The sequence below is a fragment of the Arachis duranensis genome, chromosome 6, assembly GCF_000817695.3.
Source record: "Arachis duranensis cultivar V14167 chromosome 6, aradu.V14167.gnm2.J7QH, whole genome shotgun sequence".
NCBI classification, from domain to species: Eukaryota; Viridiplantae; Streptophyta; class Magnoliopsida; order Fabales; family Fabaceae; genus Arachis; species Arachis duranensis.
Genome location: NC_029777.3, coordinates 5,574,134 through 5,596,523, shown reverse-complemented (window position 1 = coordinate 5,596,523; position 22,390 = coordinate 5,574,134). Strand labels below are relative to the sequence as shown.

The following is a 22,390-nucleotide window of genomic DNA, read 5'->3' as shown; positions in this document are numbered from 1 at the left end:
AACCTATTCTTCCTACAACAGTCAAAGAAAAAGGGTAAAATTATTGACCTAATTAAAACCTAACAATGGTAAACATATTAGTATTACCATTGATACATATCCAGATTATTATAGTAAAATAGCTAGCTAAGCAGTATAGAGGTGGAATTAGAAATGAGTCAATTGGTCAAGCCTGAAGTGAACTTGACACCTGTCCTTGGCAACCATGAGTTACCGTTAATGAACCGCTGAACCGTAAAGTAACTAGCTGCAGCAGGATTCTTAATAACATGATACCCGGGCCATTTGACCCTTCCACCAAGGGCTGACCCAGGCCCATAATTCCTATACTCACCGTACCACAATGTGTTCAATGCAAAGTTCCCAAACCACTCAAGCCACCCTTGAGGCTGCACGTGCGCACTCATGTAGGTGTTTATGTAAACTGTTCTTGAGTACTCCTTCCAGGGCCGGCCCAGATAAGTGGGCTGAGTTGCTAGAATAAAGCTATCTTGGATTGTGAAGCCTGTGCTTTGGTGTGGGCTTTTTCTTCCTTGGGCCGTGATGGTAACCTTTTGTAACGGGAGAGGGACTCTCGTATAGATCTTGCAGTTTTGCAACACTGCTGCACCGTTGCCAAAGATGAAGTCAATGGTACCGTAAATTTCACATTCTCGGTAAAATTGACGCAGTGAGTGAGCGTAAAGTGTGTCTTGGAATCCTTCGATGCTACACCTGTAGAACGCTGATTGGTCAGAGTCCACACGAAGTGCCACTGCTTGGTGGTTCACTGGTCCAGCTGTGTTGCGGAATGTCATGTCCCTTGCAATGAATCCCTTCCCGGATACAGCTACATTGTGAATTTTGTCATTTTACATAAAAAATAATAAAGTTGAGGTGCAATCGACTCGTGAAATTGATAAATAAGAGTTATTAGATAATTTGATTGATTTGATTAAATTTTTATCTAATAAATCTTAACTATTAATTTCACGTAAAATCAACTATACCTGAGTTTTTACCAATAATAAACTATTGAAAAGTTTTCAATATATCAATATATTAATGTTTCAATAATTTTTAATCGTTCATCTTAATTATATATATTATAGAAAAAAATTTTAAATGTATTTAAAACATCGATATTCTAATTATTTTAATCGTTAATTTTAATTAATATATATTATATATATTTTTTATAATTCAGATCATCGGTTAAAATAATTAAAATACTAATATTATTGATACATTTAAAACTCTTCTTATATTATAAATATTTTTTATAATTAAAATTAACAATTAAAAATTATTAAAACATTGGTATACCGATACACTTAAAAATTTTCGTAAACTATTTAATTTCTTAAAAAATATCAGATCTTATGTTACTTACCAAGTGTAGCAGTTCTAAAAGTAGTCCATCCTTGCATGAAGTTGCGGTTGCTGGTGAGAATGGTTCTGCCAATACCATCACCAACGAGCATAATGTTGGTCATCTTTTTCTTCATATCAACGTTCTCCCTGTACAACCCCTGCTTCACGTATATGACATACCTCGTGTTACTATGACTCGGAGCCGCATTAACGGCCTCCATGATGCTCCGGAAATGCCCACTCCCATCCAACGCCACCACAGCATCCGCACGACCATGCGGGGGCGACTTCCCCTTAAGCAGCTGCTCGTCACCGTCGCTCATCCAGTCGGGAAACTCATCAACAACCGTCGTGACATTAAGAGTATTAGTCTTTCTGGGAGGGCTGAATGGTAATTTATGGAGTTGAGTGTAGAGGGATAACACATTGCTTATAAGCTGCGTAACTTGCGTTAAGCTTCCGCTTATGTAACTCTCGAGGCGCCTGTCCGTACCTTCAAACCCTTCAATGCAAGTATCTTGGTTGCTCAGAGCTGCACTTAGCCACGCTTCCAGGTTTCCCTCGTATTGCGCGCTTGTATCTCCGCCACGGATTCTTCTCATCTCTCCCATGGACCATGCCAGCTCCGAAACGGAATAGTCTAGAAGCTCCTTGCAGTCTTCTATGGCTAGTTGCTCGCGGTTGCTCACCGAGAACGTGGTGAACTTTGTGATCTTGTCGATGGCCCCCCTGGCTTCGTTGATCGTGGCACCGAGTGCTGCACTCAACACGGAAGTGGGGCTTGGAGGGCCGATCTTGACGAGCTCGTTTTGGATGTTGGCGAGGCATGAGTTTTGGTTTTCGATGTTCATACAGGCTTGTGCAATCATGGAGTTAAGGTCTTGGGTTTCGATGCCTGATGAAAGTGAAGACTCAAATGATGAGGGTAAAAGCATGAGGATGAAAAAGAGATTAAGCAAAGCCATTATTATTTGCCAGAGTAGTGGAAAGGTAGTAGGGTATATGTGTTTGTGTTTGTGTTGTTCAGAACCAACTTTTATTTATACACGAGTTTTTGCTTTCGGAGTTCAAGTTCTTTTCTTGAGAGTAATATTATTCACGTTCACTTTGTGCTTTTTTTCTCTGGACAAAAGTGCCAAGTAATTCCAAAGCTTGCTTTTGATGGAGGCATGGCATGGTATTCCCCATCCCCCATACATGTATTGTGATTGTTTGGAGCTTCTCACTTTTTGATGTTTCATCGATTATTATTTATACAAGGCCGTGGCTTCTTTTGTATCAAGGTGCAACCATAAGTCAAAATAAACAGTTAAATGAATAACCAACCTTATTATGTTTCTCTCAAGCTAAGGTCCCGTTCGGAGAGCACATAAATTGAGGCCTATACTCTATGGTTTTTATTTTATTTTATTTTATTTTATTTTATTTTTAAATGATAGGTGAAAGCATTCCGAAAGTTGTATACTTGTATTCTTTGCTTCGTAGTCGCGTAAAAACTCGAGCTGCATCTGGTTCTTAGCTGCTTTCTTATTGCATAGCTTGATTTCTGCTTAAGTAATCTAGTTCCTACTATTGGAACCAATTCAGATTTTTTAATATATGAAACTTAATTACCTGGAGTCGTCTTTTACCAGGTCTAAAATAATTATGGAACTTTTACAACGGAAGAATCAACATATAATTTTGATAATAAGCACTGGGTTAATTCCTAAATATTTTAAGACTCGGTCACCCCTGTCTCTGTCTAACTCTAAGTATGATCATCAAACACTTTGCCTAGAAATATATCGACAGTCAGATTTATATATACTCGATAATGACAAAACTGCTAATGAAGTTCAATTTTTACATGGGATCGGTTACAGAATCAAATTTGTAAGCATCATTATTAAGTTAAAATCAGATTTAACTCTTGTGAGAAGTAACCTCATAAATAAGGAAGGGGATACCTTGAGAAGTTAAATTCCTTTTTCTTAAACCCGTCAATGTAACCTATCAGAAGTATTATTTGTACCACCTTAGTTGAGTAGGTCCATACCAGAGAAATTTACAAAATCACTGAACCCAAGGCCTCTTTGGTGCCTTGTTTTCCAAGAAAAGCAAGCAAAATACATTAATTTATCTTGGCCTTGATGAGGGATTAATAGCATGGCTAATCCCATCTGACCTTGCACCCTCGTGCTTGGAACGTGTCAAGTATTTCCGGCGCAATCAAGAACCGCAGAGAACTATGTAGTTTAACCTTCTTGATGCGGCCGCAGCAAGCTCTAAGGGCATGTTCCACCCCTTTTACAGTGACTTTAAAAAGATGCACCAGTTTTGCATCCTGAAGGCGTTTCAAGTTTCCCATCATCAGGCACAACACCACATCTGATACATTGCAGTTGCTCAAGTTTATCTGCCAACATCATCATCATCACTATACTCAGTTAGTCATTCAAATACACTAATATATACGATCTCTTTCACCATTATTTGACGAATAATTAACGCATGATCGGCTTGTAAAAGTGTAAATAGGAACTTCAGTTATAGAAAGCATAAGAAAATACTCACACCGGCTGTAGAAACCACGTGTTACCAGCATAGCAGGTTTTCTACGTTTAGTGTATCAGTTTGTCAATTAGCAAAGAAACAAAAGATTATCTTATGAAGCATTGAGAAGCAGTAGGAGTATCATAGTGTTGGTCAATGACTCAAAGGAGTATCATAGTGACAAATTTGTCAATAAGATCAAACTAGAAGACAGTACATAACTTATGAATCAATAAAACCTGAGGGGTATCATTTATGTCCCTTCAGGCACATTCATTTGACTTACTTTCGATTTGGAGGCTGCATTCCTCTGTTATTAAGAAGGCAGAAATAATGTAATTGAGTAATGCAAATACCACTGACCTGCCGCAGGTTTTGTGAGTAAAAAGCAAGGGCCCAGAAACCAGAATCATCTATTTTTTCACAATGTTTTAAATCTAAATCGGCCAGTCTCTTGCAACTCAGTGCAACAGCTTTTATACCAATGCTTGTGACGTTTGAAAGCCCACGCATCTCCAGTTCCGATAATTCACCAAGATGGCTGAGATACTCCATCCCTTTGTCTGTGATCCTATTGCAATACGACACATTAAGCTTCATCAACTTCTTACATCCACTTGCAAGTGCTGCTAGCCCATCATCTCCAATATATACACATCTGCAATAGACAAATGGAATGAACTAAACAAATCACTACTTGGTTTACAGTTCGTTGAACCATAAACAATTACACACGCCCGCAAAGTTCAATTACCGATAGAGATCAAGTTCAGCCATTTTTCGGCAATTATAAGCAATTTGTGACAATCCAATGTCTGATATGTTTGTGCACAATCCTAACTTCAATCTTACGAGTTCTGAACACCCAGATAGGTACTTAAGTGCTGCAAGAAGACAGAACGTTGGAAATAGATTAATCAGAACTACTGCCACTCTCGAACACAATTCATACAACTAATTACAGATATAACTCTACTGAAATTTACCAATGTCATTGATGCCAGAGCAATCAGTAAGATCAAGTTCTTCAAGCAGCAAGCAATTCGATCCAAGATGATAAATACAATTCTCAGTCACCATGTCACAAGACTCTAACCTAAGACAGACAAGGTCCGGACAAGAGTCTGCTATTGTAGAGATGGCTGCATCAGTGATGGAGCGACAACAAGTCAAATCAAGTATCTTCAAACTGCCACAACCGGATACTAGGTGCAAAATACCCATGTTGGTTACACCAATACATTTGCTTAAACCAAGCTCCACTATAAACTTGCAGTTTTTCCCTATGGTCTGGAGGAAGAAGTCAGAAACTCGAACACCATCAATTCTAATTGCACTCAGCTGCTCTAAATTCTTCAAGCAATGAACAAGAGGTCCTGAAAGTTCCTGTAGGGCATGGCTAAGTGTAAGTGTATAGTAAGTTTATGACGATGCAGGATGCGGTATACACTTATATCATATATCACGATAAACTCACAGAGAGGCAGTATCCTACACCTATCTGTACAAGATCCACATGTCCACTAACTAGAGATATTAAGCCAGAGGAGCTAATACAGTTGCACCGTGATACATCAATCGTCTGCAATACAAGGAAACGACGCTTGTTTAAAATTAAGGACATATATCTGTCTCTATGTTCCACAGAACTCATCAGGCAAACTTCTTGACTTGTTTAAACCCAGTACTGAGACATTTTAAAACTTAGAGTGAACAAATAACTAAAGTTCACCTTAAGAAGTGGACATCCATTTTCAAGATACCGCAATCCAACATCATCCACTAAAGAGCAGCCCACCATAACAAGAACCTCTAGATATAATAGAGAAGCTATTGATCGCAAAGATTCGCTTGTAACCTGATGACGGAAGATCCCAAAATTATTCAAAAGATCATTTTAAAAAAATATAGATTTAATTTTTTTTTCTTTTTTATCCACTGTCAAGTGCAAAAATATTTTATGTAGTAAAAATATTTTATGTAGTAATTTTAGTCATCCAATCATAACTTCACCTCTACACTCTCAAGAGTAGCAAGAATAGAACTCCATGACTGTGTAAAGCAGCAAAACATAACCAAATATAAGTGGAATAACCGAATAAGGTGATGAGTTAAAACAGAAAATCATATCAGCAACTGCCATTACTGCATATACAAGTACAACAACAACACATTGTCCTTAGTCAAGAAAAAACAATAGTTTTTTCTTTCCCATTCCGATATATACGAAACCAAATGTTTTCTTCATTTATTGTAAGCATGAAAAAATAAAAGCCACTTATTCAGGATGTAGCACTAGTCTTTGAAAGACATCCGAAACCCACTACCCAAGAATCCTATTTGAAAAGTTGGGAATATGACTAAAAGAATTTGGTTTGCACTCTTCGAAAAAGCTTATAGAATGTTTCAATTATAACTAGTTAACAATTTTTACTTTTACCATTAATACGAATGGTAAGGAATCAAGAATTAAGTGGTTTCCAAAATAAGTGATTGCCCCCTGTCGGTAATTAGCACCCATTTTTAACAACAATAACATATAACTCCCGTCACCATCATCCATCTTTGTTTCTCATTCTCTCTGTCCCTTTCATTCACCAATCTGCACATGGTGCTGTAATGTGGATAAGAGATAACTGTTTTCAACAAAGACAAAGGACTAAGTGTGAAAACTGAAAAGTCAAAACCAAAATGGATCATCTAATCAGCATATCCAATTAGTGGCTCTCAAATAAGTACTACCAATAATGTCATGGCCAAACACCTTTCCATAACTAACTAACTAACTAACTAACCTTGAGATACGAGACATCGAGAACTTTCAAATAGAAGCACTTCTTGCAAAGAAGGTCAACGCCAAGATCAGAAATCTCAAAGCACCACTTCAAGCTGAGGCGCTCTAATCTGCTGCAACCAACAGCGATCCTGGCTAACCCAATATCAGTGACACCCAAGCACTTGTCCATGTTCACTTCCCTCAACCTCGTGCCGCACGAAATGGCCGCAGCCTCTCTGTCACCGAAACCCCAACAATGCGACACGTCAACGGCCTCCAACAAGGGACACGCACGAACCAGCTGTTCCAGACCCGAGTGGCCCAAACCGGTGGCTCGACTCAGCACCAGCCTCTTAAGCCCCCGAGTCCAACCGGGCGATTCCTGACTCAGCATAACCTTCACGGCTCCGTCGTCGATCCGCGGGCAGAGGGAGAGGTCAAGTTCCTGAATGTTGCGGAATTTGTGGAGCAGAGCGAGTAGGAACTCGATCCGGAGGATCCTAATGGTTGTTCGGGTGATGGATTCGACCCGGTTCAGGTGCTTGCAGACGAGTCGCCATGATTTTCGGTCAGCGTCGGAGTGGAGGTGGTGAAGGACTCGGACGAGGAGGTCCTCGGTTAAGAGGCAGAGAAGGGATTCAGACATGATTAAAAAGATAATAAGAAAAGAGAGAAGAGTGAGTGGGGTTTAGTTTAGGTGGGAACGAAGAGGAACAAGAGGCGGAGATGGAGAAGGGGATGGAGGATGCGTTTGGAGAGTGTGGGGGAAAATGTGGAGTGTGGTTGTGACGGTTTCATTGCTTCTACGCTGCGTTTGTTCGGAAAAGAGAGGGAGTGCAGTGGGAAGAACGGAGGAGAGAAATGGTATGTTTTTCCAATTTGATCATGTCCTCTCTTGTACTACTTCATTCTATTTCTTCTCACTCCCTAATAACCATTAAGGAAGCAAATTAATCAACATAACATATAACTAAGCAATAACCCTAACTCTTCTAGCTTCTGATAAATTAGTTTCATCTTGCATGCCCCAGGGGAGGCAGCTATATTATTAGGTGTATGTTAGACAAGCCCCACATTTAAAATTAAGAGTCATCTGATCTTTATGTTATTAACAATTTTTTATATATAAAAATAAACAAACTAACCAATTTTACTTTTTCTAAAAAAAATTCAATAGTCAATTGGAAATTATTAATCACAAAGACTTTCTCTTAAAACTATCATAGGTGAGATTCTAACTTAACCTTTACACAATAGTTAAGATTTTTTATTTAAATAAATAAAATAAATATTTAATTAAAAAAATTATTATGAAAATACGTTCTCCGATCTTAACTCATTTACAGAACTCGAAATAGCAATTTATGATACTATGTAATTTGTACGACCCGCTGTATAGATACTATGCATGGAATTCGATTAAATTTCTATTTTGATAACTGAAATTCACGTGATTACTCATTTTGATCCCCGAAATTTAAAATTATCTATACTGGTCCTCCAAATTTAAGTCCGGACACCAATATAGTCATTCAACTCTTTCCGACGATGACTAGGCAAACATAGTGCTGAGATAACACCCTCCCTGTCACGCTGGATGATGAGTAAACGACATCGTTTACCTTGGCGTCCAAACAAGTCAGAAATGAAGAATAGTGGAGGTAGAGAAGAAGAAAAATACTTTATTTTGGATCTCCATCGTTTCTTCTCCCTTCATATATAAAGCGACGACATTTCTTGCTTGTTTGGGTGCCAAGGGTAAACGACATCATTTACTCATCATCCAACGTGGCAGGAAGGGTGCCATCTCATATCAGCAATCTGTTTGCCTAGTCATCACCGAAAAGAGTCGAGGGACCACATTGGTTCCTAGACTTGAATCTGGAGGACCAATATAGGTAATTTTAAATTTCAGTGACCAAAATAGGTAATTCCGTGAATTTCAGGGATCAAAATGGAAATTTAGTCGCACGGAAATAGTTGCTTCAATGGAATTTTTTTTTTTGTAGGATAATTTCTATGTTATCTATGGTCGTGCTTAAGGCATATGGGTTGAAGTGGATTCTTCTTTTTTTTTTGTTTGAATACTATCACTGTTGTTTTCTTTTCATTTGTCTTCTTCACTTAGCAACGATTTATCTGCTTTGTGGGTATTACCCAATTGCTCGAACTCAACATACGACTTCAGGATCGACACATGAGCTTCTCACATTCATTGATTGAAATTGTATCACACCGAAAAATAACACCTGTATAGAATATTACTAATTCTTTTTGAAATATTTTCGTGTATGTGTTGGCATAATATATTTTTTCACTCTTCAAATGGCAACGTGCAAAAAATAATTAAAAAAATTATATTTCTATAAATAAATTTTACACCCTCAGTTGTATATGATATAACTTCACCATCAAAATATACCAAATAAATCACATTAGTTTCCATTACTCTTACAACAAAAACTAAAAAGAATTGTCACACACTGTAAATATTTTAAAGAAAGTGGTAGAAATAAAAATTTTGTTAAGAGAAAAGTGAAAGTGAGACTGAATACGAAAAAAAAGTGAAAGTGAACTCATTTGCAAACCCGGTTAACTCTTTTATATAGGAGAATAGATATTAATTTTTAAATCGTTAATTTAATAAAATAATTAAATTTTTTCAAAAATAATATTAAAATATTAATATTTCACACAATAAAATAAACTTCTCGCATTCAACGAACTGACAAAAATATCATGTCAAAATATTTTTCACTTAATTTATTATTTAAAAAAATAAAAAAATTTCTTGCACGGGCGAGATGGGCTAACAAGCCATTTTTCCCATAACTTTGTCGAACAATGCGAGATATGAAAGAAATGAATTTAAAAAAAAAATTAAACCCTTTTTGTGTAGTGCGAGAAACAAAAGGTCCACCACATCTCAGAATAATACCTCGAAGTCTCATCTTGACGCACATGTGTAATATTATTTCCATATTAAAATTTTTGAGCCACATAAAATACTTTGTTCTATTAGGACAAATCAATTGTTGTGTATCTTCAGATGATAAAAGAACTCCTACTACTAACCCGTCATTATTCACAAAATTTTCAATAAACTTTATCGCCGGCAAGATTTTTTTTGCAAATACCACCAACTACAAATTTTTTGAGAAATTATCTCCTAAATATAGTTCCTCCTCTTCATAATTTATCTCCACAGTTGGTGTTAAAGGAATTAATTTTTAAAAAATTTGTCCACAAATATTCTAAACTTCAATAGAACCATCTTGTGTCAAGGCATAAAGATAGTTGTTGTTGAACACAATGTCACAATAAAATTGCTTATCATTAAAAAGCCCATCCAAGTTATAGAATTGTAATAAACAATCTTATTGTTAGAACTATATATGATGGTAAGAATGTAACTTGAAGGAGAGGAATAACACATTGAGATAGCTTTGATTATAAAGGTTTTTCTTAAGTATTCAGCAAACTAAGAATATGTGACAGGGTGCAAGAATGAAAAAAGAAAACGTGGTAAGTTAATGATACTGGAAGAAAAAAGATTTAGAAAAAATAGAACTCCATTCTGATCCAAAAACATAATCCAACCAACTAACATATTATTCTTCAACATGACCTTTCAACATATTCTTCCATTTATAATGTTTGTTTTCTGATAAACTGAAGATGCTTTGGTCAATGGTTATAGGATCATCATCATCAATTAGGTGTGTTTGTTGAATGTTTGAAAGATGAGTGTAAAAAACTAAAAAAAAGGAGAAGCCATTAAAGTGTGAGTAGTATTTTTCATTTTTTTTTTAACATTCTTTAATTTTATGAAAGAAAACTTTTATGGTTAAAACTTTAAATAAATTGGTATATAACTTTAAATTTTAAAATTTTATTAATGAGATTAAATATTGTTAAAAAGACTAAAAAAACTCCGATAAAAAATATGTCAATCTTAACGACTTCAACTCTTCAACTGAGCGCAATACAATAATTGATTGTTTTTTAGTTTTACAAAACTTCATTTTCCTTTTTTTATGTATTTTACTATTTTACAATAATTTAATTTTCCTCCTTTTATGTATTTTACAAATAATTGTGTAAATTTTGATTTAAAAAAATATGAATAAAGACGATAAAAATATATTATAATATTTAAAATTTAAACACAAATTTTGAAAGATTAAAGATAACATAAGAATATATATTAATTCAAAAATTGATATATTACTTGTAAATTTAATCTAATAAATAATAATTGGTATGCTTTTGTAATTGAATAAATATTCACAATAGTTTTTGAAATTCAATTGTTATCCAATTTAGTCTTCTATTTTAATAAATAATCAACTTAATCTCCTAAACTCAAATGTACATTTTTGTTAATTTCTTGGAAAAATTTCGAACCAGACACTTTAGTTCTCAACTAAAATTAATTACTCGATTGGTCCTTAATAATTAACTCAATCAGTCATTTATGTCTTTTGCTCTGTTAACTCTAATGAATGACAAAATAGTCCCTGACAATTCTAACAGGTGACAAAATAGTCCCTGACCCCCTCTGTTCGGAAACGACACTGTCCTCCCCCAATTTTTATCATATCTTGCATAACTTTAAAAGTCTAACACCGCAACTTCAAGTTACACAATGCATACTCTGCAATTTCAATGTTCACAAGAACAAAAAATCTCAATTTGTTTTCAACCAATTCATACTCAGGAAACTAATGACTATGTCTATCAAGTATTTGTCATATTCGATGGATCCCATGAATCTAGACAGCAAGTCCAATTTATTAAGACCCGTCGTTGTCGTCGCCATCTCCCTCCTCCTCTGTCCTATCATCTCCATGGCTACATTGTCCACCACTCTGATAGCTTCTTTCAACTTTTTCTCCGAACCAATGTTCAGTAATCGCTTAAGTTTTTATATGAGCAGCGATAGCGACATTGCTTGCTATACTGATATCTTGGATGCGAGATCGAAGTTGTTTGTCAGCTTGGACTTCGGGAGAGAAGGAATGAAACACTCGGGGTCCATTCCAAATGAGAATTTGCATATGATGTCGAAGGAGAATCTTCTCATGATGTCCTAATGTCTAACAATCTATATTGCTTGTCGGTGAGTGGAGAAAGACATGCTCTTAAGATAGTTGTGGAACTTGATCTTGAGAATGTGATGGACATTGTCGAGGTTAGAGGTGATGTTGTTATCGAGGACGTGGATGTAGATGCTTCTGGTGGATGAAGTGCGGATGAGGTGGGTATACCAGTCACAGAGATTTAAGAAGTGTGTGGTCAATGACATGTTGAGGTAGGTGCAACACGCGTGGCAGTTATGTCATGGCTTGATCTTGGAGTTGAAGATGAGGAAGGAAAAGATAGATAAGTTGAAGAGGAGGAAGGAAAAGATAGAGAAGAAGACTGTGAAGGTAAAGAATGAGAGTATGAATGTTAGGGTTATGCGAGGTACGATGGAAATTGGGGAAGAATGGTGTCATTTCCGAACAAAGGGGATCAGGGATCATTTTATCTCCTGTTAGAGTTATCAGTGACCATTTTGTCCTCCGTTAGAATTGTTAGGGACTATTTTATACTCCGTTAGAGTTGACGGAACAAATGACTTAAGTAACTGATAGAATTAATTGTTAGGAATCAATCGAGTAATTAATTTTAGTTGAAAACTAAAGTGTTTAATCTAAAATTCTTTAGAGACTAAAATAGATAAATACTCTTAAAATTATGTATAACGTACCATTCTTGTATGTATAGATTTTTTATCTTTTAATTATGTTAACAATTATAAAAAAAATATTTTTACCAAAATATTTCATGTGTTATTTGTTTATCAATATTTAGTTACATTAAACCAATCACAAACTCTTGTAATACTATAAGAAAAGGAATTTATTATCACTGCAAGTGAATGCTCTTTTTCTCTATTTACAATAAAATATTTTAGTTTATAAAAATATAAATATTTAATATAATTTAAAAATTTAAATATCTTGCATCAAATTCGTTTTTATTTTATATAATTTTTTTTAAATTTAATATTTACTCAATTATAAAATTTCTATTAACATTATGTAATAAATTTTAGGGTGAATCTAAGCACAGATTTCATTTAACTAATGATACATTCTATTTCGGTCCAATCTACAAGCGATTTGGGTCCAGATACGGGTAGTTGATCCGGTGGGTCAGACGATCAGAATTAAGAGGTAATCCGCAAGTAGACCCACTCGAGTACGGACTATAAAGGAGGAGAGATCTACCTCTCTCTAAAAGTACGTTACCTTAATCCTAGTCGAAATTCTTGCAGTGGCCCCTACTCACTGACCAACCAATACCTTCCAGTATCCTAGCTCGTGTCCAAGTCCAACCCCTTTAAGTCAGCTCCAATACCAATTCAACCCGATCCACCGAAGGCTCGAGCAAACGGACACACTCTTTATTTTAAATGAATAATACTAAAAAATTAATAATAACTAATAACATACCATACCATGTAATATTATTAAATCTTTTTTTCTATAATAAGTTTTCAATAGTTGACATATATTTTATTTAAAAATTAACAATATAAATGAGCAAACTTTTTTTTCATAATATCATAATAAATAATTTTCATCTAAATTTTGAAGTTTTCTAGTGGACTCTATATTAAAAAAATATAATATTTACATTTCTAAAAAAATTATTAAACACAAATAAGATAGTATTTTCTTAATTTTTTACTCTTAAAAATTTATTTTTCTTTGTTTCTGGCATCCAATAATTTTCCATATTGTTAAAAAACTTGCACGGAGAATTTTCGAAAACAAATCCCAATCAATAATTAGAACAACTCCAATAAAATTAATTTTAAATTTCACTTTTGACTTTTATTTTAATTGAAATAATTTAAAATTAAATTTTATATTAGATATTATTTTTGAAATAATACTAATATTAATAAAGAGATATCATATTATTTTTAAAAAATTAATAAAATATTTTTACTTGTATAATTTATTAAACTCTCATTAAATAAATATTACAATAATATTATTAAAATATTGTAACAAAAATTTAATTAAACTATATTCAAATAAATTAAATATTTTAATTTTTTTTAATTTAAATACACAAAATTTTAAATCTTTACATTTTTTAAATTATTAATTTTATAATTTTATAATTTTATTTTAGTTAAATTTTTATAATTTAATTAAAATTATTTAAAATAATTAAAAATAATTTAAGTATAAATTAAAATAAAATTAAAGTATTGAAATGACAAATTTTATATTAAATTTTAAATAAAAATTTTCGTGTCATTCAAATTATCTCCTCCAATACACACATTTACCGTACACACCCAGTAATAAACGGATCTAACTATCCTTTGTAAGGTGCCACGAATTTGTGAGGGACGCCATAAAATCCACCTATGATTGTATATATATTATTTTAATGTGTAATTTACACAAACAATTAATTTAGTTAGACTAATAGAATAAAAATGAAATGATGTGATAAACCATGGATTTCTTGCAAAACTTGACAAAGAGTTGGAGCCAGTAGGAATCTGATTAAATAAGAAGGAACAAAAGATAACACATTAACACTTAACTGGAGAGTAGGTATAGAAGCTCAGATAGATGTGGATAATTCCATTCCCGGACCTTGGAAAAGGCCTCATAATGAGCTGGGATTCACATTTATCATCATTGCCATACACAAAATTAAACTTGCTAAATCTGAACAAAATTGACCTCATAATCACAGGAACAATCATATAACCAGCAAACCAAGTAATGAAAGTGCTGCATTTGGTGGCATACGGTATTGACACCCTGCATTTATAAACACCGAGCACTGCTAGGGTTACACGGGAAAGCCGGTGTGAGAAAAACCTGTTTCACCCTTTTTTGGGATTTTGGGCCTTGTTTAGACCATTTTGGGCCTTATTTCAATTCCATCAACAATAAGCCCACCTTTCAAGTGGACGCCTTTGACCTCCTTGAGGCCCATTTTTACAACCTCTTTATCCAGCCCAGTATAGAAGCTCCCCAACTCAATCTCCAACCATTCTTCATGTGTATGTGAGGGGCGTCGTATATAAACAGTTCCATGTGATTTGTAATTGGGAAGTTCAACCGACACGTGTGATGGTAAAGAGTCCAAGCCATAGGCACGATCAGCTATTTTCACTTTCAGATACGCACCGTATAATGTTTTGGGAGATAACATTCCAGTGCTTATGCTGCCATTCATTTCTAGCCAGCAAATCGTTCTTAGTTCAGCAGCTTCTTCAAACCTATTAATTAATATGCTTAATTATAAATATGATAATAATTAGGATTATAAATAAATCATATGTGCTCAAACCTTGAGCCTTCAACTGGTTTCCAGGACCAATATAGAGGGCACTTTCCCCATGCAATTGAAAGCTCCCTTGCACTCAACTGGTAGCATATTTTTCCTGAATTTTTTTCAATCCAGAATATCTGTTTTAAAAAAATTATTAGCTAACACGTGTCCTGAAAATACAAGTTAAAATCGCTAACAATAGAAAATTTTAAATAATTTACTTTAATAAATACAAAATTTAAACTTAGTAATTTATTTCTTTACAAGAATAAATTAAAATTTACTTCGAAGATTGACTTGAGCAACCACAGGTGATAGAGCAAATATGAATTTAGTCTTTAAGAAATTCATATTTGCTCCACCGCCTGAAGATCCTAAAGCAACCTTGAGGTAATTAACAATAATTATTGCGTCGCTTTGCATTATGTGTCCTACTTACCAGAATTACAAATATAAACTACAAGTGTTGGTTGACACATTGCTCATAGAATATTACATTGTTGTGCAAATTCATTATCAAAATCTCATTTATTAATGTGTGTAGAGATTATTATTAAGCAACAACTTTTTAGTCAGCTTTGATAACAAAATATTGGTTGGAAATGCCACCTTTTTCAGGGGTCAACGACCCATGTAGACACTGCTGCCAGATAAGCATAATGCTTGAGTTACCAACAACAACAACCCAATCAACAAAAGAAAAAGGTGAGTGTGAGGAAGATGCCTGCTTCTATCTCATTCATATAATAATAAACCATTAAAGCATAGCCTCTTGTAGCTTGAACAATATATATATATATTAGCAAATCATTAAGAATTAGGTTAATAAAAAAAAACTTTGATGTAATATATCTTTTATGAAACTGTAAGTAGTGTAACATTTTGCATTGTTGTAAACAATCTTCAAATGTATTATAAAGTTATATTAGTTAGCAAATTGTGCCCCGAAAAAATAATAAATTGCATTGTTTCCAATAAGAACAATTATTACAAATTTTTAACACAGACTGTATATCATAAAATTTAAAAAACACAGGCACACCAACAAATTTAAAAACACAAAGACTATCATTCATCATTGGTCTTTCCCGTATAGTCTAAGTTAAAATTAAAATAATTATCCCAAGGATAGAGATCATACATGCCATCCATGTGAAAAATAAAAATGAAAGGATAAAATATATTTTTATTTTAATTTTTTTTTAAATATTTATAACGTTTAATTTTATTTAATTTTATTTTTATATTTTTAATTTATTTAATTTTATTCTTAACATTTTAGATTTATTTTGAAATTATTCCTAAATGTTTTTAATTTTGTTCCTAATATTTTAAATACAATTAATATCCAAAAAATAATTTTGGTACAAACCAAAAATATTAGAAATAACATTAAATACAATTAATATTAGAAGTATTTAAAAAAAATCATAAACATTAAAGACTAAAAAATATACTTTACTCAAAATTAAAATAAAAAGGTGAATGCAGTAAGGGCCCCATTTGGGTTGTTACATGCTTTCCTTTATATTTATTTATTTTCACAATGATCAGCAATGTGCCTACAAGACACCATTAAATTGGACAAAGTTAAAGCATCAATCAAACTTCATTTTTCCAATTTAGTCATGTTTTGAAAGGTTTCATCGCGTTTCATTAATCACCTGCCTTTTTCTGTTATTAGTGATTGAATGTGAAAGCAGTGTGCGTGACACTGCCCTTAATAATATAAATTTTAACTATGTTATTAGAATGATCAAAATCATTTACTTTATAAAATATATATTAGAATATAAATTATGAATATATTATAAAATATATCATTTACTTTATAAAATATATATTAGAATATAAATTATGAATATATTATAAAATATATCATTTACTTTATAAAATATAAACAACATATTTATTTATAGATAAATATATAATAACTAATTTTAATAATTAATTTTAATATAAATAATATTTTTATATAGTTATAGTTGTTAAATGTTATAAACTTTTATGAATATTGTCTACTACTCGTTGAATATCAATGACTTTGACATTGCGAGAACATGATTGAGACATTTGGAGACACATAGCAAGTTCGCAGGTTATCCCCAAAATTCTCGATCGGTAGAGTTATTCATAAATCTAACAAGTTGTATTTATAGGAACATGATATTTATTTTAAACATGATCACATAATTTTTTTTTTTTGTCGAAAACTCATGTGAAGCTGACTTTACGTGAAGTTGATACTTGAGAGCTATTGGATGAAAATTTAGTTAAATCAGTCAAATCATCTAACGGCCCTCAATATCAACTTCACTTAAAGTCCACATCACCTTAATTTTTCCTTTTTTATTATTATTATTATTATGTGTTTGTATGAATTTATAACAAAAAAAATCATATTATCAAAATAAAAGAGCAATATTCATTTTCTATTTATATATATAGATAAAAATAGATCTCATCAATTTTATGTATGCAACACATACTTAATTATGTGTTATAGTTTGTACAATTGTTTAGGATTAGTCTTTTCAATAGTGAATAATGGTGCTACTATGAAAAATACTAATGAAAGAGTAGATTTGACGAAAAATTACCTTGTTACCGCCATCAATTAGTTGTGGTCTACATAACGTGACAAACACGTGCTTCTTATTAGAGGAGCACGACAATGAAGGATTCACGATCCTTGAAACAATTTCTTGACAATCAAGTGGCAAAAACTTTTCCCACACACAGTCTGAATCAGCCATTGACTGCAACGTCGTTGAAACCAGGCACAAACTACACGCATCTTGTGGGGATGCAAACGATAAAATGTGTGCAAAACAATCCTCTGGCACGCGTTCCATTATTCAGATCAACACCCCTTAATTTTTGTTAACCCTTACCAAACCGGAGCAATCAGATGTTTATATTATGGGAGAGACAGATCAAGATTTTCAAAAGGCAGTGTTCGCTGCTTCAGTTCCTCCACAAATTAAACGGCAAGTTCTACTATATACTATATATATAGTACTTAACTTGGGATATGGTCAAGTCCAACTATATCATATATAACGCTACTATGTCGACATTCTTTTTGGGTCTGTGTTAACATGTAGCCGTAATATGAGCACATCTTATACAGGGAGTAGTACTACTATCTTTTTTTTTAATGAAAGTTAGGAACGAGACTCGAACTCGCAACTTCTAGGTGAGTATGAGGAGACTATGTGATTTGAGATATAGCTTGTTGGTTAGTACTGCTATTTTATACTATATGAATTTTGAATTTTCATTTATCATTTTATAAAAAAAAAAATGGTAGCTTAGTCCAACCATCCAAAAACTTGGGAAAACAACCACATGCATCCATGTGCGCTGCTGTATTATATTCTCTAGCATCACATCATGACGACAAAATATCACTCAACGAATGGAACAGTCAACAGATTATGTACACAATGAGATAGTAAACCGCGAATTTGATCTATGTAGTGAATTCCACCTAGTGTTTAGGCCTAACATGAATGCCTTGGACGATAAGGCCGGCCTTCAAATGGTAACCGACCTCCATAAGAGTGATGTTGATCTCTTGATCAGTGTCTCCGGTGAAGAACTCCCCTATCTGAATCTCCATCCACCCATCATCATCCTCTCTTTTCAATGGAACTGGAATATTCTCTTGTTCTTCGTTTCCCAACATGTGTCTTCGGTTCCCGTACATTAGCCTCTCCATCATGCGCTTCTTCTCCTCCTTCTGGCACAAGTAAGCCTTTCCTCTCTGCACGACTTTGTCCCCGATCGCAACCGATATCTCCGCCGGCGCAGAGTCAAGCCCATAAGCTCTGTTTGACGAGACTTTCATTATCAGATAAGCACCGTATGTGGTTCTCTCTGTCAGCTCCCCTGTTCTCATCTTCCCCTCAATTTGCAACCAGTTCACTGTTCTCAACTCAGCCACCATTGAGAACCTGCATATATCATCATTGTTATTAGGTGGTTATTCACACAAATATGTCTTGTACGAAAATAATAGCTAAGACATTAACGATTTTCATTCTACCTTGATTCAGGGGTTTGTGTCCAGGTCCAGTAATTTGTGTCTTGGCCCCATGCTATAGACAACTCCGTTGCAGATAAGATATACGAAATTTTACCGGAAGACTTGTCCAATTGGAAGATCTGCTTGTAGCAGGGGACACAATAGCATATAACATAAGAAACTAAACTAAGACTCTTGCGAGTGGGATCCAATAAGAAAAACAAATAGAATTACCTTGTTGCCAGCGTCAAGGGGGAGGGGATGGGAGAGTGCTTGAAAGAGTTGCTTGTGATGATGAGAGAATTGGAGGAGGGGAAGGGGATTGACAGCCCTTGATAGAATGTCTTCATAGTTGGATGGTAAGAAGGACTTCCAAACGGTGTCGGAGTCGGCGGCGGAGTGAAGGGTTGGGGAGACAAGTGAGAATGTGCATGCCTCGGCAGGGGACAAGTACGATAAAATGGAACAAACACAATCTTGCGGCAAGAGTTCAATATTTGAGCAATAAGTTGCCATGGGGTTCGTAATAACGAAGAGATATTTTAGTTGCTCCAAGGTTTGAAAATGAAACGGCGCTGGATTCAATTTATAGCTAGTTTTATACAAGTTGCAAGGTAATAAGTGCAGTGCCAAGTCGTTTGAGGGGGGTATTTATAAGGAGACAATGATAGAGATGGTGGCCTTCAACGAACCATCCGCTTCCTTCGCTTTTATCTCTTTTAATAATTCATAACATCAATTTTAGTTTCCAAATTATTATACAAATGTTATATATATACCCACATCTGACTTTTCGTCTTCCTTTTTTTTTTCTAAAATTCCCTGATAAGGTTTTGTACACATCATAATAAACTTTTGTCTCTTTTGGGTAATCGGCAATCGGCATCTTGTTTTTAAGGAGCTGGTATTGGTCAACCTTTTGGCATCTTGGTTTTAAGGAACCAGTATTGGTTAGGCAAAAAAAAAATAAAAAAATAAAATAAAAATGGAGGATTGATTAAAATTATGGTATTACACTTAGTGGTGGAGATGGGTCGAGTTGAGTTGAACTTTAGTTTTGACGAGTTTGGTTTATGTTGTAAATAGACAGCTCAAATTTAGGTTTATTACTTTTTATAAGTTTTTTTTTAGACTTAATCCTAAAACCCAATAAATCCACAAGCCTATTTAAAAAATATGTTTCGTGAATTAAAACTCAAAAAAAATAATAATAAACTTAAAAAATATAAATTAACATTAAATGAATTTTAAAATTTATTCATATTTTATAAAAAAAATCATTTATATACAATTTTTAATCACATATTGTAATCATATTAACAATCTATAAATTTTATCTTTAAACAAAAAAAATCTTAATTAATATTGACTATTAATTTCTTTTAGTTTTATTTTGTGTTTAATAGAATAATTTGTTTTTATAAAAAAAATATTGTGATTAGTTGGCCAACAAATTTGTAAATTTTTTTTTGAAATTTATGTGTTGACTTCTTTTAATTAATAGGCGCTATAAAAAATCAAAGCCTATTCTATCTTTTTGACAGTCAAGCCTATTGTATTTAATAAAACGAGTCGAGTCAAACTAAATTTAAAATGAGTCAAGTCACAAATTCTTGTCAAATAGATTTAGATCTTCTAAAGTTTGAATTTCACTTTAGAAAGTAAAGTGTGATCTCTCACCATTGATTTTATAGGTAGGATTAAGAATAAATATGAAAGAGAAACTATTTAAGGATAAAAAATCACACTTTACTCTCTAAAATGAAATTCAAATTTTAGAGAATCCAAATTCTTCTCAAATAGCCCAGCTCATTTCTACCCCCTAATTATCCTGCTTATTTTATACACACCATTCATGATTAAGACTGTTTGTTTGGAACGAACTAAAAACAAAATAAAGGAAAACAAAGAATTTTTTTTATAAATTTAAAAAATTTTCCCTTTCATTTTTATTTTCTTCCTACTAAACAAACAAAGTCTAAAAGAACTGGAAAGGTAAAAACATCAACAAAACATGTCTAAATTAATATGTGAGTAAACTTAAAAGAAATATTATTAAATAATTTAAGTGTTGGAAAAAAATATTTTTAAAATTTCAAAATGATAAAAATACTACTAAAAATTTTAGAAATATGACAATAAAAATAATCAACAAACACTATTTTTGTTTTATAAGTGATAAATAATTTGTAAAATTTGATATAAATAATTTTTTGTAAAAAGTGTTAGATAACTATTTAGAATATGTAGGCAAAAATTAAAATCATTATAATATTTGATTTCTATCATTTTTTAATTTATTTTTGTAGATATTTTCAGCAATTCATAAAAAATATATTAAAATTTAATCTCTAATTTTTTTAATATATGATATTTGAACTTTTTACGTTTTTAAATATTTTTAAAACATTATAGTTTAGTCTTAATATTTTTTAATTACGAGTATTACAATTTAGTTATTATTGGAATGATTCTAGATAAACATTATTTCATCCAACCACTTTAATTTGTCAAAAACAATTGGATAAGACATGCTGAATATCTCTCTCTCTCTCTCTCTCTCTCGTATGTGCGTGTGAAACAAAATTATGGGGTGAGAGAAATATTTGTCTCATTTTAGCAGTATAGTTAAGGATTCTTTCAAGCTTATCAAACATGTATAAAGATAAATATATAAATTATTTATTAATAATGGTTATATTTAATTTTTATATTCATAATATAATTGAGTTTCTTTAATTAATATTTTTATGATTTCTTCATGTCGCACCGAAAACATTCATTGGCTAATTTCAAACATGCTCACAAATTGAAGAAAAAAAAAAGATCGAGCGAGGGAGGTTGTGAGTCGCGTACTGTTAGGATTTGGTTGAATTAGTCCCACATTGCTTAGAATAGCAAATGGAGTGGGTGGCCTAGGCTATAAATATGAGGCTAAGTTCTCCATTTGTTTTTGCACCAGTCGGAAACACTTTAAGCTTGTATCTGATTTTTCTTTTCCTCTGTACTCTTTGATTAGAGAGTGTTGTGAGGTGTAGTTAGATATTTGCTTTGAGAGAGTGTGGGTGTACTGGGGTGCCGGTGAGAGAAAGAAGTCTATGTGTTGTAACAATTTTCACATAGTGATATTCTCTGGTTGTCATTTGACAACGGCCGTGGTTTTTTTTCCGGTAATTGGAGTTTCCACGTTAAATTCTTGTGTTGTGATTGTGTCTATTTTATTTCTCTGTCAAAGGTGTTTTCTCAAGGGGGAATGGTGTATTATTCCCAACACGTACCTATTACACGAAGAAGAAATGCGCAGCATTCACCTTGATTATGAAACGGGATAAAACTAG

At 33.1% G+C, this 22,390-nt stretch overlaps 4 protein-coding genes and 1 non-coding gene across 10 annotated transcripts; all 5 read right to left on the bottom strand.

The window, feature by feature from the left end:
- Positions 1 to 6: 6 nt before the first annotated feature.
- LOC107492207 (putative pectinesterase/pectinesterase inhibitor 22) lies at positions 7 to 2,351 on the bottom strand. The gene is made up of 2 exons (XM_016113201.3): positions 1,373 to 2,351; positions 7 to 829 (listed from the first exon to the last, which is right to left on the bottom strand). Exons 1-2 carry the CDS (start codon positions 2,316 to 2,318, stop codon positions 159 to 161), a joined length of 1,617 nt encoding a protein of 538 aa, XP_015968687.1. The 5' UTR covers positions 2,319 to 2,351; the 3' UTR covers positions 7 to 158.
- Positions 2,352 to 3,303: 952 nt separating this feature from the next.
- Positions 3,304 to 7,656, bottom strand: LOC107492206 (F-box/LRR-repeat protein 3). Of its 6 annotated transcripts, XM_052262527.1 has the most exons (9): positions 6,684 to 7,656; positions 5,902 to 5,940; positions 5,621 to 5,746; positions 5,366 to 5,470; positions 4,875 to 5,274; positions 4,643 to 4,772; positions 4,252 to 4,546; positions 3,910 to 3,950; positions 3,608 to 3,751 (listed from the first exon to the last, which is right to left on the bottom strand). In XM_052262527.1, the coding sequence occupies exons 1-9, from the start codon at positions 7,308 to 7,310 to the stop codon at positions 3,748 to 3,750; spliced, it is 1,767 nt and encodes a 588-aa protein (XP_052118487.1). In that variant the 5' UTR covers positions 7,311 to 7,656; the 3' UTR covers positions 3,608 to 3,747. The 6 variants fall into 6 exon arrangements, 5 of the variants coding, with proteins under 5 accessions (XP_052118485.1, XP_020981966.1, XP_052118486.1 ...); XM_052262525.1 differs by lacking the exon at positions 3,910 to 3,950 and having other exon boundaries at positions 3,304 to 3,751; positions 5,384 to 5,470; XM_021126307.2 differs by lacking the exon at positions 3,910 to 3,950 and having other exon boundaries at positions 3,304 to 3,751; positions 6,684 to 7,655.
- A 6,436-nt stretch (positions 7,657 to 14,092) lies between these two features.
- On the bottom strand, positions 14,093 to 18,216 carry LOC107492195 (F-box protein PP2-B15-like). Its single transcript, XM_016113189.3, has 3 exons — positions 17,623 to 18,216; positions 15,041 to 15,159; positions 14,093 to 14,969 (listed from the first exon to the last, which is right to left on the bottom strand). Exons 1-3 carry the CDS (start codon positions 17,875 to 17,877, stop codon positions 14,600 to 14,602), a joined length of 744 nt encoding a protein of 247 aa, XP_015968675.1. The 5' UTR covers positions 17,878 to 18,216; the 3' UTR covers positions 14,093 to 14,599.
- LOC127739986 (small nucleolar RNA snoR69Y) lies at positions 14,293 to 14,390 on the bottom strand. Its single transcript, XR_008000727.1, has one exon. It is a non-coding gene; the product is annotated as a small nucleolar RNA snoR69Y (small nucleolar RNA).
- A 140-nt stretch (positions 18,217 to 18,356) lies between the features above and the next one.
- Positions 18,357 to 19,659, bottom strand: LOC107492194 (F-box protein PP2-B15). The gene is made up of 3 exons (XM_016113188.3): positions 19,287 to 19,659; positions 19,074 to 19,192; positions 18,357 to 18,981 (listed from the first exon to the last, which is right to left on the bottom strand). The coding sequence occupies exons 1-3, from the start codon at positions 19,566 to 19,568 to the stop codon at positions 18,516 to 18,518; spliced, it is 867 nt and encodes a 288-aa protein (XP_015968674.1). The 5' UTR covers positions 19,569 to 19,659; the 3' UTR covers positions 18,357 to 18,515.
- Positions 19,660 to 22,390: the final 2,731 nt, after the last annotated feature.

Coding starts and splice junctions, on each gene's coding strand:
- LOC107492206 (XM_021126307.2), bottom strand. CDS start 7,310: ATGTCTGAATCCCTTCTCTGCCTCTTAACCGAGGACCTCCTCGTCCGA. Junction 4,547..4,642: donor GCTGAACTTGATCTCTATCG/GTAATTGAACTT, acceptor TGTCTATTGCAG/ATGTGTATATATTGGAGATG. Junction 3,752..4,251: donor ACTCACAAAACCTGCGGCAG/GTCAGTGGTATT, acceptor TGATGTTGGCAG/ATAAACTTGAGCAACTGCAA.
- LOC107492194 (XM_016113188.3), bottom strand. CDS start 19,568: ATGGCAACTTATTGCTCAAATATTGAACTCTTGCCGCAAGATTGTGTT. Junction 19,193..19,286: donor CCCTTGACGCTGGCAACAAG/GTAATTCTATTT, acceptor TGCTACAAGCAG/ATCTTCCAATTGGACAAGTC. Junction 18,982..19,073: donor ACACAAACCCCTGAATCAAG/GTAGAATGAAAA, acceptor TGATATATGCAG/GTTCTCAATGGTGGCTGAGT.
- LOC107492195 (XM_016113189.3), bottom strand. CDS start 17,877: ATGGAACGCGTGCCAGAGGATTGTTTTGCACACATTTTATCGTTTGCA. Junction 15,160..17,622: donor TAATTGATGGCGGTAACAAG/GTAATTTTTCGT, acceptor TTTTTAAAACAG/ATATTCTGGATTGAAAAAAA. Junction 14,970..15,040: donor AAACCAGTTGAAGGCTCAAG/GTTTGAGCACAT, acceptor ATTAATTAATAG/GTTTGAAGAAGCTGCTGAAC.
- LOC107492207 (XM_016113201.3), bottom strand. CDS start 2,318: ATGGCTTTGCTTAATCTCTTTTTCATCCTCATGCTTTTACCCTCATCA. Junction 830..1,372: donor TTTTAGAACTGCTACACTTG/GTAAGTAACATA, acceptor TTCACAATGTAG/CTGTATCCGGGAAGGGATTC.